The 13,232-nt window shown below is 58.4% G+C and overlaps 1 protein-coding gene across 1 annotated transcript; it reads right to left on the minus strand.

Moving 5' to 3' along the window:
* Nucleotides 1-139: 139 nt before the first annotated feature.
* SMCR8 (SMCR8-C9orf72 complex subunit) lies at nucleotides 140-13,179 on the minus strand. The gene is made up of 2 exons (XM_034989724.1): nucleotides 10,250-13,179; nucleotides 140-4,580 (listed from the first exon to the last, which is right to left on the minus strand). Exons 1-2 carry the CDS (start codon nucleotides 12,604-12,606, stop codon nucleotides 4,127-4,129), a joined length of 2,811 nt encoding a protein of 936 aa, XP_034845615.1. The 5' UTR covers nucleotides 12,607-13,179; the 3' UTR covers nucleotides 140-4,126.
* Nucleotides 13,180-13,232: the final 53 nt, after the last annotated feature.

The following is a 13,232-nucleotide window of genomic DNA, read 5'->3' on the forward strand; positions in this document are numbered from 1 at the left end:
TCTCCAAGCGCCCCCCCCCCCGCCATGTGGCCTCCATTTTGGAACTGAACAATTACTCCCACGAAGCTGGGGCTCCCCAGCAGCAGCCTAATTCATTGCAAGTGCTCGGGCCGCCCCCCTCCCCCTCCCCCCACCCCACTCCCCTCTTCCCATGACCGTAACCAAACCTTAACAGGTAAGACCAGATTAGGTCAGGGCTCACAGCTTTCTGCTTTGAGGGCTCAGGGACACTTGGTGTGTGCTCAGACCTTTTCAGCTGAGACTGGTTCTTTCCAGCCAGGAGTAGAAACTTGATGCTTTCTCTTTTTTGTAGTCTGTTAATACCGCATCTCTGGAAGATTCCAGTTTTGTCACTTTCTATCACAGTATTGGGGAAAAGCCGGAGAGCTGGCTGGTTGGCCTCCGAGCACAAACCAAGGCACTTTCTTCTGAGCTTCTGAGCTTCTGGGGAGATGGGAAGTAAAACCGGATTGCTGGCTTGGGAGATCAGTTCCTGTGAAGGTGGTTCATGCTTGCCAGCGGGTTCCCCGGCGGCTGAGTGTTACCTGCTGGGCAGCAGTACGAGAAGCTGACCTGCCCTGCAACACCAGGTCCGGGGAGGTGGGGGCACGCGTCCGGCACTGGCAGAAGCGGGTGGTCGGTATGCAGGCGAGTTCTTTAAGGCTGCCCTCGGCCTCCAGAAACACGTTGCTCAACTGTAGCTGCCCTGGCACTTGGGGTACAATCTGTTGGCCTCCCTAGGATTTGAACTGGGCTGTGCTGTTTGTTGGAGGTGGAAACCTACAATACCTTGAATATAGCGACAAAGAAGTTAAAAGCTAGATGGGAAATGACAGGGGGCCTATCAGGGTCCATTTCCAAATTCTGGTGCAATTCATCATGTAACTTCAGCCACTGCAGTAAATCACGGGCAAGTCGCGATTTCTAAAATCTGAAGATTCCACCAGGGAAGCAAGATCCCTAGGGGAACGGGGAGGTGTGAGGCAGCAGCTCAGGTCGGAGCGCCCCGAGGGCCCCGGTGCTACAAAGGCTCTCGCTCCTCTCTCACGTGGAGCTTCTGGAAATCACTACCGCCAGACTGCTAGCCTGATCAGCCTGCTCTCAACCTGGACCTGGTGGAAAAAGGGGTGGTTGGAGGCGGGGGAGCAGTCATGGGTCGGAACTAAAGTTGAAATAAACCCCAGGGACACTTTTGGTACCTGGTCACTGACAAAGTAGTAAGAGGCACGGATGTCCTCTATTTGCTGTGAAGTGTTTTTAAAACGTTTTATTTGAGACAAACCTCAAATGAAAATTCTTAAAGAGCTCAGTCCCACTGCATAGGGCTCCCCACACCTTAAGATTTACAGATGTGGGACTTCTAGTGGGTTCCAGCTCTCCAAAGTGGAGGGGGTCTGGGAAGGGCAGCTCCACGGTCTCAAGTGCCTGCCCGAAGTGGCTCCGTCCCAGTACCACTTTGAAATCCCCCCGGAAAAAAACACACTTGGCATCCAGCAACCCTGTGAAACTGCCACAATGGAAAGTTAGACTTTAACCAAAATTTAAAACCTGGAGTCTACCTACTGGCCCGTGAAGCCATGAAGGAACGACTCAAGGGAGACACTCCTTCCTCACTTGCTCTTTCTGAGGCTGGCCCCAGGATGGGACATACCTGTTCTGTTCACACCCGCCTGATCCCTCGCCTCAGAATCCTGGGGCCTCCGGAACCATCCCTGAGACAGAGCTTCCACGCAAACCCCCTCCAAAGTGACATCTACTTCAGACCGTGGTAGCGACGGCTTTAGCTTCTAGAAGGCCCCACATGCCTGACCTTCTGCCTTGATCAGTTTCCCAGGTGACAGTACGGTTAAACTGTATAGAATCCACAACGGTGTGAAACAGGAATGAAAAGCAACAGTGGTGCCGATGATCACTTTCAGTCTTGTCATCTGGACCCCAGAGACCTCTCCCGCCTTGGAGATAAAATGCTGTAAGGTGACGTCCCCAGAGGCGTAAGCAGACGGCAGCGGGCCACCCAGTTAGCAGAGCGGCATCTTGAACACGGGGGACACTGGAGGCAGCAACGAAGGGGGGCAGCCCGCGGAGAGAAACAGGCTTCCTACGCAGCCTTCCCCACGTGCAAACACACACCTCGCATCTCGAAGCTGCCAAGCCGTCCCTGGCGACTCTTCTGTGTGTGAACGTATGCAATGGGCACAGGTACAAAGAAAACCCGTGGCGTGTAGACAGACCATCTGCCGCAGAAGGTTCTCTCTCAGTCACAGGCTCAGAAGCAAAATCACACCCCCTCTGCCAGGGCCGTGGGCCCTCACCAGAAGCCGATGGCCACGGGCCCAAGGGCTGTAGCCGCGTGCGTGAAGAGGAGCCGGGCCAGGAAAGGGCGGCAGGAGTGACGGGACGCTAACGCCCCTCGGGGTCCTGCCTCCCCAGCGTGACCTCCACGGTGCGCCACAGAGCCGGCAGGTAGGCAGGTCTCGACGGCGAGACCCCAACTACAGAGTACGCGGCGCCCAGAGACGCGCACGCGAATGCTCAGGAGCAACGGCGTCGTGGCTGGGCCAGATCTGCTGCAGGACAACTGTCCCGGACACGTTAAAAAGCGGTCATACTAAGAGTTCTCCCTACTTGGAGGAAAAAAGCAGCCATAAAAAAGAAAAAAAAAAAGTATAAAAATTTCAAGGTTGCAAGAAACCCTCCGCGTACAAACCAACGGCAACTGGAAGGAGCGTCGGGGAGGTCACGGCGGGTGAGGCAGGGATTGTGTCCTTCCCCGAAGGGAGGACTCACGTGGGGCTGGGAGTGAGCTGCTGGGAGGTGAGTGGACCTGGGGGACCTGCGTGGGGCAGGAGTGAGCGCTGGTGAGGCGACCATATGTGGGGGGCCCGTGTGGGGTGGGAGTGGACAGCGGTGAGGTGCATGTATTTGAGGGCACGGCGTACGGGCAGGAGTGAGCAGGGGTGAGGCCCACGTGGGGCAGATCCACGAAGACAGCCACACGAGGCTTTCCTCCTTCCTGGAGGAGACCCTGGCCCTGGGTTCTCGCTAGCTGGGCTGCCCCCCCAGACCACGCAGCTGAGCAGAACCCCGCTGTCGCCGTGCCCACGAGACCCTGCAAGAGGTAGTGAAGTGGTTGCAAAGGTTTGCTGCGGGTGGAGGACGGGGGGGGGGGAGGGGGGTGACCTTGGCCAAGTCCCAGCGTGCCTGCCGACCTTCCCCGAAAGCACAGTGTAGACTCACTGCGCCAGAAAGGCTGGCGGGCTGCGCCCCGGAGGCCTGCTGGCTCCTCATCCCTTGCACTGTGCTGACGGCCTCGTGGCCCAGCGGCCCTGCCCGTCTCCCGGGCCCTCCAGCTGCGAGAGTGGTTCTCACTCACGAGCAGGGACGAGCGCCTAACTCGAGCCCATCCTGCCGCCCCGGGGGTGCAGCTGCAAAGCCCACCCACAGGCACTTCCGTGCCTGGTGAGGAAGCCAGGACCAGACAGGGTGCTGCTCGCTCTCCCTGCAGCCCCAGGGCCCAGAAGTTCCCATGTCTGCCACCACCCAGCGTAGGCAGAGCTGCCTCCCTCCACCTCACTCATTTGGGGGCCTCCTCAGGGATGACAGGCTCTAGGGGGCCCGAGTGAAGGACCCCAGCTGGGATCTGAATGAGGCAATGGACGTTCTGTCGGCCTGTTTCCCGCTAAACCGTGCCAGTGAATGCGGTGCTTCCCTTGATCTCGCCGCCCCAGTGTTTGGGAGCTGACCGTGCCAGCGTGCCCCTCCCGTCCGGGCTTCACCTCTCTGCCCTCGTCCCGCTCCATCGAGAGAGTGCTGGCTCTCTCCCAGCCCGCCTCCCAGTCCTCAGGAAGCCAAGCGGCCCCCTCCCGTCCCCAGGGGCCACTCCTCGCCTGGCGGAGCAGCCTGTCACTGTCCTTATTGACGCCAGCGGAGAGCCAGGCGCCCGCTTCTGCCCGAGCCCGCCTCCCAGACCGCCGGACGCCACCCGGGAACCAGGGCTGCCACCTCGGGTTCCCTCGCCCGATGACACCTGAAGTCTCAACAGCTCAGAGGACCCCTCGCTCACGCCAACCCCTCCCCTCCCCGTACCCTGAGTCACAGGTCTCGGTCACAGTGGCTGGGGCGGACCTCAGATCTTGTACAAGAAGCTGGGGACGTAGTCGAACCTGAGTGTGGGCTGGCTGGTCCCGGGAGCCTCCTGCGTGTAGTGCAGCTTCAGCAGCTCGGCCAGGTACTGGACCACCTTCACATCTTCGTTCACCAGGCCCAGGTTCAGCTTCAGGAAGCTCGCCTGGCGGCCGGCAACCACCTCCCGGGTCTCCTTGTCGTGCGCGGGCAGGTGCAGGTGGTGGCAGAAGGCGTAGAGGAAGGCCTTGGAGCAGAGCTGCGTGAGCGTGCTCTGGACGTGCAGGTAGTAGGTGCTGCCCCGCTTGATCTGAGTGCGGTGGTCGGCCAGCCGGGGCACCAGGGCGCCCCTGTAGAGGGGGCAGCGGAGCGCTTTGCTGTCCAGGTCCAGGACGCTCGTGTAGCGGCTGTAGCGGCCCAGGGTGTGCAGCGTGCCGGCGCCGGCGGGGGGCGCCACCCTGAAACACACAGGCCAGCGTCAGGGGGGCGGCTTGCGCGGGGCCGCCCGTCTCCGGGGCCGGCTCCCGCCAGCCAACGCTCACTGGCTCTTTCCGGGCGGCAAGTCTGATCATGATGCTCTTCAAAGGGCTCCTCACCACCCTCGTGACCAAGTTCAAGTGCCTGGGCGTGGCCCACAGGCCCTGCGTGACCCACTTCCTGCCTGTTACGGCCACGGTGACTTCCTCGCAACCATCCACGCTTTCGGTAGGGCCTCACAATCACGGACCTCAGTGCTCTGCCCAGGACACCCCTCCCTTCCATTTGTACTCGCTTCTATGCCAACTCAAACCTTACCCAGCCGCCCGTGATCCCCTCCTCTGCATCTCTACTGTTTTGCTTTGTGACCCCGGCCAAGTGCCCTAACCCTTCTGAGCCCCTTCTGTCCGACAGAGATAACCGGTCCTGCCTCAGGCGGTCACTGCAGAGACCAAACTGGTCGTGTTTAGGACAGTGCCTGGGCCTCAGTCCCATCAGCCTGGCACCGAGCAGGGCGGTGCTGGCCATCTATGCCCCGTCTCTCCCAGCGCACGGAGCTCCTGCGGGCCCGGCACTAGCTGATCTGGCCTCCTGGCCCACTGCCCACGATGGCACCCGTGGAGCAGAGGCAAGCAGAGGGCTTGCTCAACGAGGGAAGGGGTCAGGGTGACCCGCCCTAGTAAGCAGCGCCTTAAAACCCTCTAGATCGGTCTTCCCAGAGCAGCCAGAGTCCGCCAGCCTTGCAGTCTGGCAAAGGTCTAGCTGACCAGAGATTTCACGGACTGACACACGTCTGGAATTGAGAGCTTGGGTTAGGCCTCAGGTATTGTGTACAGAGGGCTGACAGGCACTTGGGGGACAAAGGCAATCTCGTTATGTTTTTTCCTTCCTGGGTGGTGTCATGTCCTTGTACAGTTAGCAGCATCTACTATATGCCAGGCAGTGAGCTGGGGGCAGAAGAGGGAGTGAGGCACGAGCCTGGTCAGCTGGGAAGAAAAGACGTGCACACAGGACCTGGAGTGAAAGGGGGAGGCCCAGGGCCAGGAAGGTTCTGGAGGAACAGCCTCGGAGCTGGACCTTACAACAAAGGTGGGCTCCGAGAACCTGGGACTCACAAGAGCAGGGTCACAGAGATGAGGAAACAGCCACAGGGGCCGCGTGTCCTGAAGACCGTGAGGCAAGCAGTGGGCTGTGGCCCCCACCACGTGGGCAATGAGGAAGCAGGACCTACAGGCGGCTCACTGGCTTCGCGGGGACACGGGCCTCCTCAGTCACACTACCAATGTGCTCAGGCAGCTCCCGAGGCACCCTTGCCCCACAAGCCCCACCCCAGGAGGGGCCCAGTCCATGAGCCAAAGGCCCCCTCGAGCTGGGCACATCCAGCCCCCCGAGGTTCTGCGCGGCAGCAAAGCCAGGCCTCACCCCGTCCTCCTGCCGCTCCGCTGCAGCCACCGGTCGTGCTGAACACCTTGCCTCAGGCCCGGCCATTCCCGGGGAGCTCTGGCACCCCACACCTACCCTCACCTACAGAGCACCGCTTCTTCAGAAGATGCCGCTCCGTCTAACTCTTCCTCCACGTGTTTCCCCCCAACGCTCCTCACCAGGGGGCGAGGCAGCATGGAAAGAGGCGAGCCCACACCTCTGGCCCTCGGCGGCACTGACAGCCTCACGCTTCACCTCCCACACCTGTCTCAGATTCCTTACGGTCCGTCCCAAGGCCGGGGGTAGGCTGTGGGCGGACGCGAACACTGAGGCCCAGAGCGGGGCCGTGGCTCACGCAAGGTCCGCCAGCTAAGTGGTTGAGCCGGGACTCAACCAAGGCCTCTGACCGCCACCCCCACCCCCCCCCGCAACTAGCACTTCTTCCCATCGGTACTGAGCTCTGTCCGGGGCTTGTTCCTGAGACTTGGTAGCAATACACTTATCCTTCATTTTGATTTAAAATAATGGGAAACCAACATGATTATCTGCCCATCTCATACCCATAAGTGATGGATCCAACTCACGAGCATCTCCAGGCAGAAGGCCTACTTTAGGGGGAAAAAAATCAAGGGCTAATGAAACTGGCAGTTGTGGGGGTGGGAGTCTTCAAACAGTTCATCATCTCAGCTGGTTTTAGCTGGAGTCGAAGCACCTGACTGGGGAGAGACTCTCCTGGGTCACAGTTCTGATTCCAGATTAACCCAGCACACGGACTCAACCCCCTCTAGAGCGGAGCTCCCCCCGGGCAAGGAAGTTCACGGCCACACAAAGGCCCCTCTTCTACTACTACTCTTTAATGCTGATCCTCAGATGGGCCTCCTCCTGCCTCCCAGTTTCAACACTGGCTCTGCCTGCTGGGATGACTCACCAGTGATACCCACAGCTCTGAGCACTTCAAAGGGCGAGCACAGGGCGTTACGTTCTTTCTAGATGTGACCCTTTCCCGCAGCTCCACACAGCCCCAGAAGCCCGCTCACAGGCGTGTGCAACAAGCCTTGCTGAATGAATGAGAGGAGAGGCCTGGTCCAAATCCACACGGCCGACAGTGGAAGCATCAGGACCTGAGGTCACAGCACCCACAGCGCCCCTCCCTACCCACCCCAGGCCACGACTCCACGGCTCTTCATCTCAGGACACGTTCAGATGGTGTCTGCTGCTCACCTCCCAGGATTTCCTTGGGAGAGCTGCGGCAAATCCAGTCCCCGCTGCGGTGACACGGCCCCTAGGGAACAAGGCCTCCAGCCCCCACCCACTGTATCTCACACCAGAGCAGGACCTCTGGAGGCAGACCTTGCTAATACCCAACATCTGTGCACGCCCAGAAGGTCTGAGAACGTGAGCAACGGGAGACACTTCCCCACTCGGGGCTGTTTGCTGCTCTCATCTGTCACTTCTGACGGGCCTCTCGCCTTCACAGAGAGATGCTTAAAGGCTCCAAAGCCGGGCTGGTGAGGGCCGCACTCAGCGTCTGCTGCCTCGGCCTGCCTCCCTCGACGGTGTATGCGTCCCCCTAGGTTACCAGAGACGCACTCAAGCTGATCAGACACAGACCAGATGCAATGGGCCTTTTCACACCCGCTCTCACGAGACAGGTCTTGGCAACCCCATCTGCAGATGCGAACAGCCTCAGAGGTCAAGCTGACAGTGTGGTGACAGAGCTGGGACTGGCGTGAGGGACCCCCCCCTTGAAGACCGTGCTTGCCCTGTCACGGGGACGCACCACGGCTGACTCGCCTTATGACTCTGGCAGTGGGCCGAGTGGCTAGCACTTCACAGTCCTCTGTAAATATTTGGCAAATGATCATTCAGGGATCCAACCCTCTCATTTTCTCAGGAGGGAACAAAGCCTCGAGTGGAGGAGCGACTTGCTCAGGTGCCCACGGTGGATGAATACTGGTAGGGCCGGCCAGGGACTCAGACCACCTCACTCCTCCACTTCAGGGAGCCCGCCCACCAGCTACCTTCTCTTTAAATTTTTTTTTTAAAGATTTTTTATTTATTTATTCATGATAGAGAGAGAGAGAGAAACAGAGGGAGAAGCAGGCTCCCAAGGAGCAGGGAGCCCGATGCTGGACTCGATCCCAGGACCCTGGGATCATGACCTGAGCTGAAGGCAGACGCTTAACCATCTGAGCCACCCAGGCGCCCCCAGCTACCCTCTCTTGCAGCCAGACTCCATGAGCTGATCACAGCAGGCTGCCCAAGGCAGCCCCGCCCAGGCCTCAGAATCCTCAACGCAGCCCTCCAGCCACGTACCCAACGGGACAGAGCTGGCGTAAGAGATGAACTTCTTTTGCCATCCTGGCACATTCTAAGGAGGGGATTTGGGGAAAACCTTTGGGAAGGGCAAGACTGTCCTGAGCCTGGTCCTGGATAAGCCAGCTGACAACAGACTGATGTGCGTTTTAGATTTTCCATCTTTGAGGGAGAAAAAGGGGAAAAGGTCAAGGGTTGGGGCGAGGGGAGTGACTCGGAGAAGAGGTATGTGTCTGCAAGGGGCATGGACCCATTCTTCCACCAAGATCAGGGGCAAAAGCAATCTCTGAAAAGCCCTTGCCTTGCTGGGACTGACGGGTGACACCCGAGCACAGAGCTGGCATCAGCAGAGGGACCGGATCCCGGGAGGAAGGACAAAGTCCGCAAGGGCGCCCAGTGCAGCCTCTCACTCCTGAGCCTGGTTCTGCAGCCATAAGCAAGGACTCCACTCGGTGGTCTCCTGTGCAGCCCGAGGAAGGGGCTGGTCCAGGGGTCTGGGCCACGTCACACCAAGTCCCCATGTCATCACTCTTCCCCCACACTGGCAAGCTCGCCCTCTTGGTGCCTTCAGCCAAAGACCCCCAGCCTTCCCCAGGCGCCCTTCTCCCTCGCTTCCCACCTGTCACTCAGTCGCCCCCCCCCCTTTGTTTTCTTAGAACGCACGATGCACCCGCTGTTGACACTCTCCTCCCTGACATCTGTCTCCCCTCCTCAACTATGAATTCTTCCAAGGCAGTGGCCTTGCCCAGGCACCTGCAGATGGCACCCCAGCACCCACCAGCATGGCCAGTGAGCCGAGGCAGGCCGTGGAGGCGCCACTTGCTTAAATGCCACCACCACGACCCCGAGGAAAGCCTTTTTACCCTTTTAATTTATTGTTTAGTTTGAACACGCAGCAAGGGTTAGAGCGAGGGCCGCGTGACTTCTCCAAGAGGGGCAAACGCCAGGTGACTCGGGTGGCGGGGACCTCACCGATACTAGGGACTGATGCAAAAGGAGAGTCGGAAAATTGGAACGAACAGTTCCTGATTGCAGTGTTCTCTCTTCCCATGCGGCACGGGAAGCACAGACTGGCTGTGTCAGCACCTCTGTTTTACAGATGTGCCAAGCGGGGTGCAGAGAAGGAAACGAGGAAGCTGAACCCCGTGCGTACCCCAAGGGAAAGAGACCCTTGGGCCCGACAACTTGCCAAGCAGTATTTGGAAAAAAGAAAAGGAGTCTACTGCAACACAAGTATTGTGGGAAAATGAGATAGAAAGCAATCAAACAGAGAAAGGAGGAACTGGCTCTTCCGTTTCCTTATGAACACAGACTTCTAGGGGAAAAAAACACAGCCTCCTAAGGCAAATAGGACAGTGGAGTGAAAGCCACTGGGGCCCCTGATGTCCCTGTCACCAGTGATGGCTGCCACCTTCTGAGACTACCACGGCCCTTTCTCAGAAGGCGATGTCTCTTCAGTCATTTACACCATAGTGTGAATTTGAGAATCAGTGAGAACCTGAGATCTCCAAGTTCGGTTGTTCCCCAAACCTTGCTGGGACACCAGATAAACTCCAGGTGTCACCCCAGACCAAGTGAACCAGAATCTCTGGGGGGTGGGACCCGGAACTCCATGATCTAAAAAAAACTCTCCTAAATAATTCTGACACGGCAGATCGCAGACCAGGGTTGGCAACCACCTCGGAACGGCAACCCCTCATGCGAGGGACGAGGAAACAGAAGGCCAGAGAAAGGGAATGATCTGCCAAAAGTTACAGAGTAAGCTGGTTAGTGTTGAGGGCCCAGTGTGGAAGCCAGGTCGCCCAATTCCGGGCCCACCTCGCGACCTTGTGCACCTCCCCCAGAGGGATGTACGTCTGAAGCCTCGTCTCTAACGGGATGGGGCCCTTCCCCACCGCGGGTAACCAGTTACCTCTGCAGGCCGATAAGCTTCCACTTCTGAAAATCCGTGATATGCAAAGGAGAGGAGACCCAGTGCTTCACCGGCTTGGCGAAATGGCTGTGGCTGGGGACAAAGATGGACAGCGCTGTCACCAGCTTCCTCACTACGGCCTCATCCTCCCCTAGGACCACAAGTGTCCTCCCGCTGAGCAAGGAGTAGATGGCCGGGTGGGCAAAGGGGTACTGACGGATGAATTTTAAGGCGTTCTGGCCAGCCCTCTTTTTATGCCTCTCGGAAGAGGGGCCGGTGGGGTGAGCAGAAGAGGGAGTCCTGTCTGAGCTGGTGGAGGCTACACTGCTCATGTTGCTGGTAGTGTCCGAGTAGTTGTCCAGGCTGGTCTTACTGACATCCCGGCTCGCCAGCAGGCGGTTTGGATCCAGCTCATCAGCAGGGAAGCCTTCGGAACTGTTGTCTCGGGAAGGGCTGGCATTTTCCACGGCAAAGTCCACACGGAACCCCTGGTCCTTCTGCCTGTAGCGCTGCGGAGGGATGCTCACTACTCCGTCCTGCTCTGAGGGGGTGTGGGCTGGAGGGGAGAGGGGCACCCGCAGACTGTCACTCTCCTTCCCAATGCAGCAGGAGGAGTCTATTTGTGACGGGGGGGTTTCTAGGCTGCCCTCTGCTTCACCCAGCTCCGGCGGGCTGACGCTTGCCTGGAAATGGATGGCTCCCTCGCTATCATCTGCGTATGATTCTTCTTCGTTAATGGCACTTGGGTAGCTGGCCTTAAAATCATCAGGGATGAGGGCCTCCGAGGGGCAGGTGCTGAGGACTTCAATACTGTCCTCGCTGATGGTCCTGTGGCTGACCGCTTTGCTCCGGACCACCTGGGGGCTCAATGGCACCGTGAGGCTGGCCTGGCTGTCAGACTTAGGCAGCACAGCGGTGGACTTCTCCGTGCCCAGAACCTCGATGCTTTCGCCACTGCTGATGCTCCCTTTCATATCCATATCCAGGTAGTCCAAGTTTTCCTGGGGGTCAAAACTGCTCGATTCTGTCACCTCCGCTTCCCTGTACTCCTCATCTCCAAGTTCCTGCTCCATCTTGATCGGCACAGACTCCACACTGGACTTGTAGGAACCAACGCTAACTAACACTTGAGGAATCGGACATTCTTCCAGAGACCTAGAAGGCGGCCTGCCTGGAACGGGCCTAGGGGGTGCGCTCTCTTGTTTCTCTGCCACCCTGTCGTCGACCTCCACAAAATCTTCAAAGAGGAAGTTTGTTATATGCTGTTGTTTTAGAAGTGCTCTGTCAATCTGGCTGGTCAGGAGGTAGCACAGGTCTCCTCTGAACATGTGCTCTATGTGGCTGAGCTGAGCCAGGGTCTGGGTGAAATACTCAGTGTCACAGAGCTCTTCCAAGGTCTTCAACTTCTTGTCAAAACACTTGGTGGACTTTGCTTTGATGAGTTTCGGGGTATAAGCAGGTCTGCAGGTGTAAAGGTCTGTGTCAGCAGACTCATCAGGGTTAGAGGTAGTGGCTGCCTGGCTGGCCTGATCCTGGGTGTGCTCCGTCTCCCCAGAACACAAAGGAGACCCCTTCAACTTCCGATGAGGGTACGAGCGGATCTGCTTCAGCAGGTCTTGATGTTCAATGATGGACTTCTCTACACTAGCCAGTTCATTGGCTTTCTCAATTGCCTGAGATGAGTAAAAGCCTTTGTCATTGGCCTTCTTCTGGATCTCCGTTTCCGTGTGCAGCACTGTCCTGGTGTAATCCAAGTCTTTCAGTTTTTTTTCAAGTTCTCCCGCAAATGCCTTCCTGTTGCCTGTCTTCAAGCACTCGGAAGCTTTGGAAAATTCAGCTGAGAGCTCCTGAAACTGCTGCATGATTTTGTGCTGGTCCGCTGAGATATAAGCCATGCAAAAGGGCCTCACAAAGCCCCGGGCCTCCAGGTCGTACAGGGTAAGGTGGTGCACATACGCAAAGGCTCCCTCCTTGGAGTCTCCCAGCACCACCTTGGAGTCCTCCACAAAGTTCAGCTTGGGGTAGGCAGAACCAGGCGGATGGCCCACAAAGGAGGCCTGGTAATCCACAGACATGATCCGCAAGGAGAAGTAATTGAGATCGAAAGTACCAAAAACTTTGGTGTCATTGGGGATGGTCAACAAGGGCTGGGGTCCCACCTGCTCGGAGAACTCGGAAATAAGGATGAAGTCCCGAGAGAACTTGGCCCCGGACAGTTTGGACCATGGGTTGGCTCCCTGGCTGGCGAAGGGGAAGAGTGGCACCGAGTACTCCTCGGGCAAGGCGGGCTCATTGTAAGGCTCCTCCTCGTACTCCTCCTCTTTGGTGAAGGCCACCACGTCAGGGGCGCTGATCATATTTCCAGATATATGGAGAGAACATTGAGAGGAAGGGGGAAAGAATGAGGGGGTAATCAACGCAGGGAAGCAAGGCCTCTGGAAGAGGAAGCAAAGTCCCCGCGGTCTTCTTTGCGCCCTCAGGGGTACTAGGCTGCCCCTCACACTCTCGAAGACTCGAACTCCCACAGTCCCCTCAGAGCTATAGCTCCTCCAGAGCCCTCAGAAGCCCATGGACGCCGCAGGTCCAGAAGACCCGGCAGGCCGGTTGTCCTCCTCTTCCTCCTCCTCCTCCTCCTCCTCCTCCGGCGAGAGCGTCCGGCGCAGGACACCTGCAGCGAGGTCACCGGCACTCCCCCGAACCCACCGCGACAGCAACAGCCAAGCCCTGAACCGGTGCCTGACGCGGGGCTACGGGCCGCCGCAGGGGCCAGTCAAGCGTTGCCGCCCCCACGGCCCGAGGACAGAAACCGTCGCGGCTCCTCGGACGCCACAACCCGTAGCCAGCTACCGCGGCGCCGCCATCTTGGTGTCACATGACTCTTGGTGTCTGCGCCGCGTGACCCGGAAGCGTCCGCGTAGACTTCCGAGCGGGACAGAAGATTTGTGAGCTAGCGACAGGTTTGGGCAGAACTGTCCAGCGGCCT

Source organism: Mirounga leonina, unplaced genomic scaffold (assembly GCF_011800145.1).
Source record: "Mirounga leonina isolate KUSES-001 unplaced genomic scaffold, KU_Mleo_1.0 Mir_488, whole genome shotgun sequence".
NCBI lineage: Eukaryota > Metazoa > Chordata > Mammalia > Carnivora > Phocidae > Mirounga > Mirounga leonina.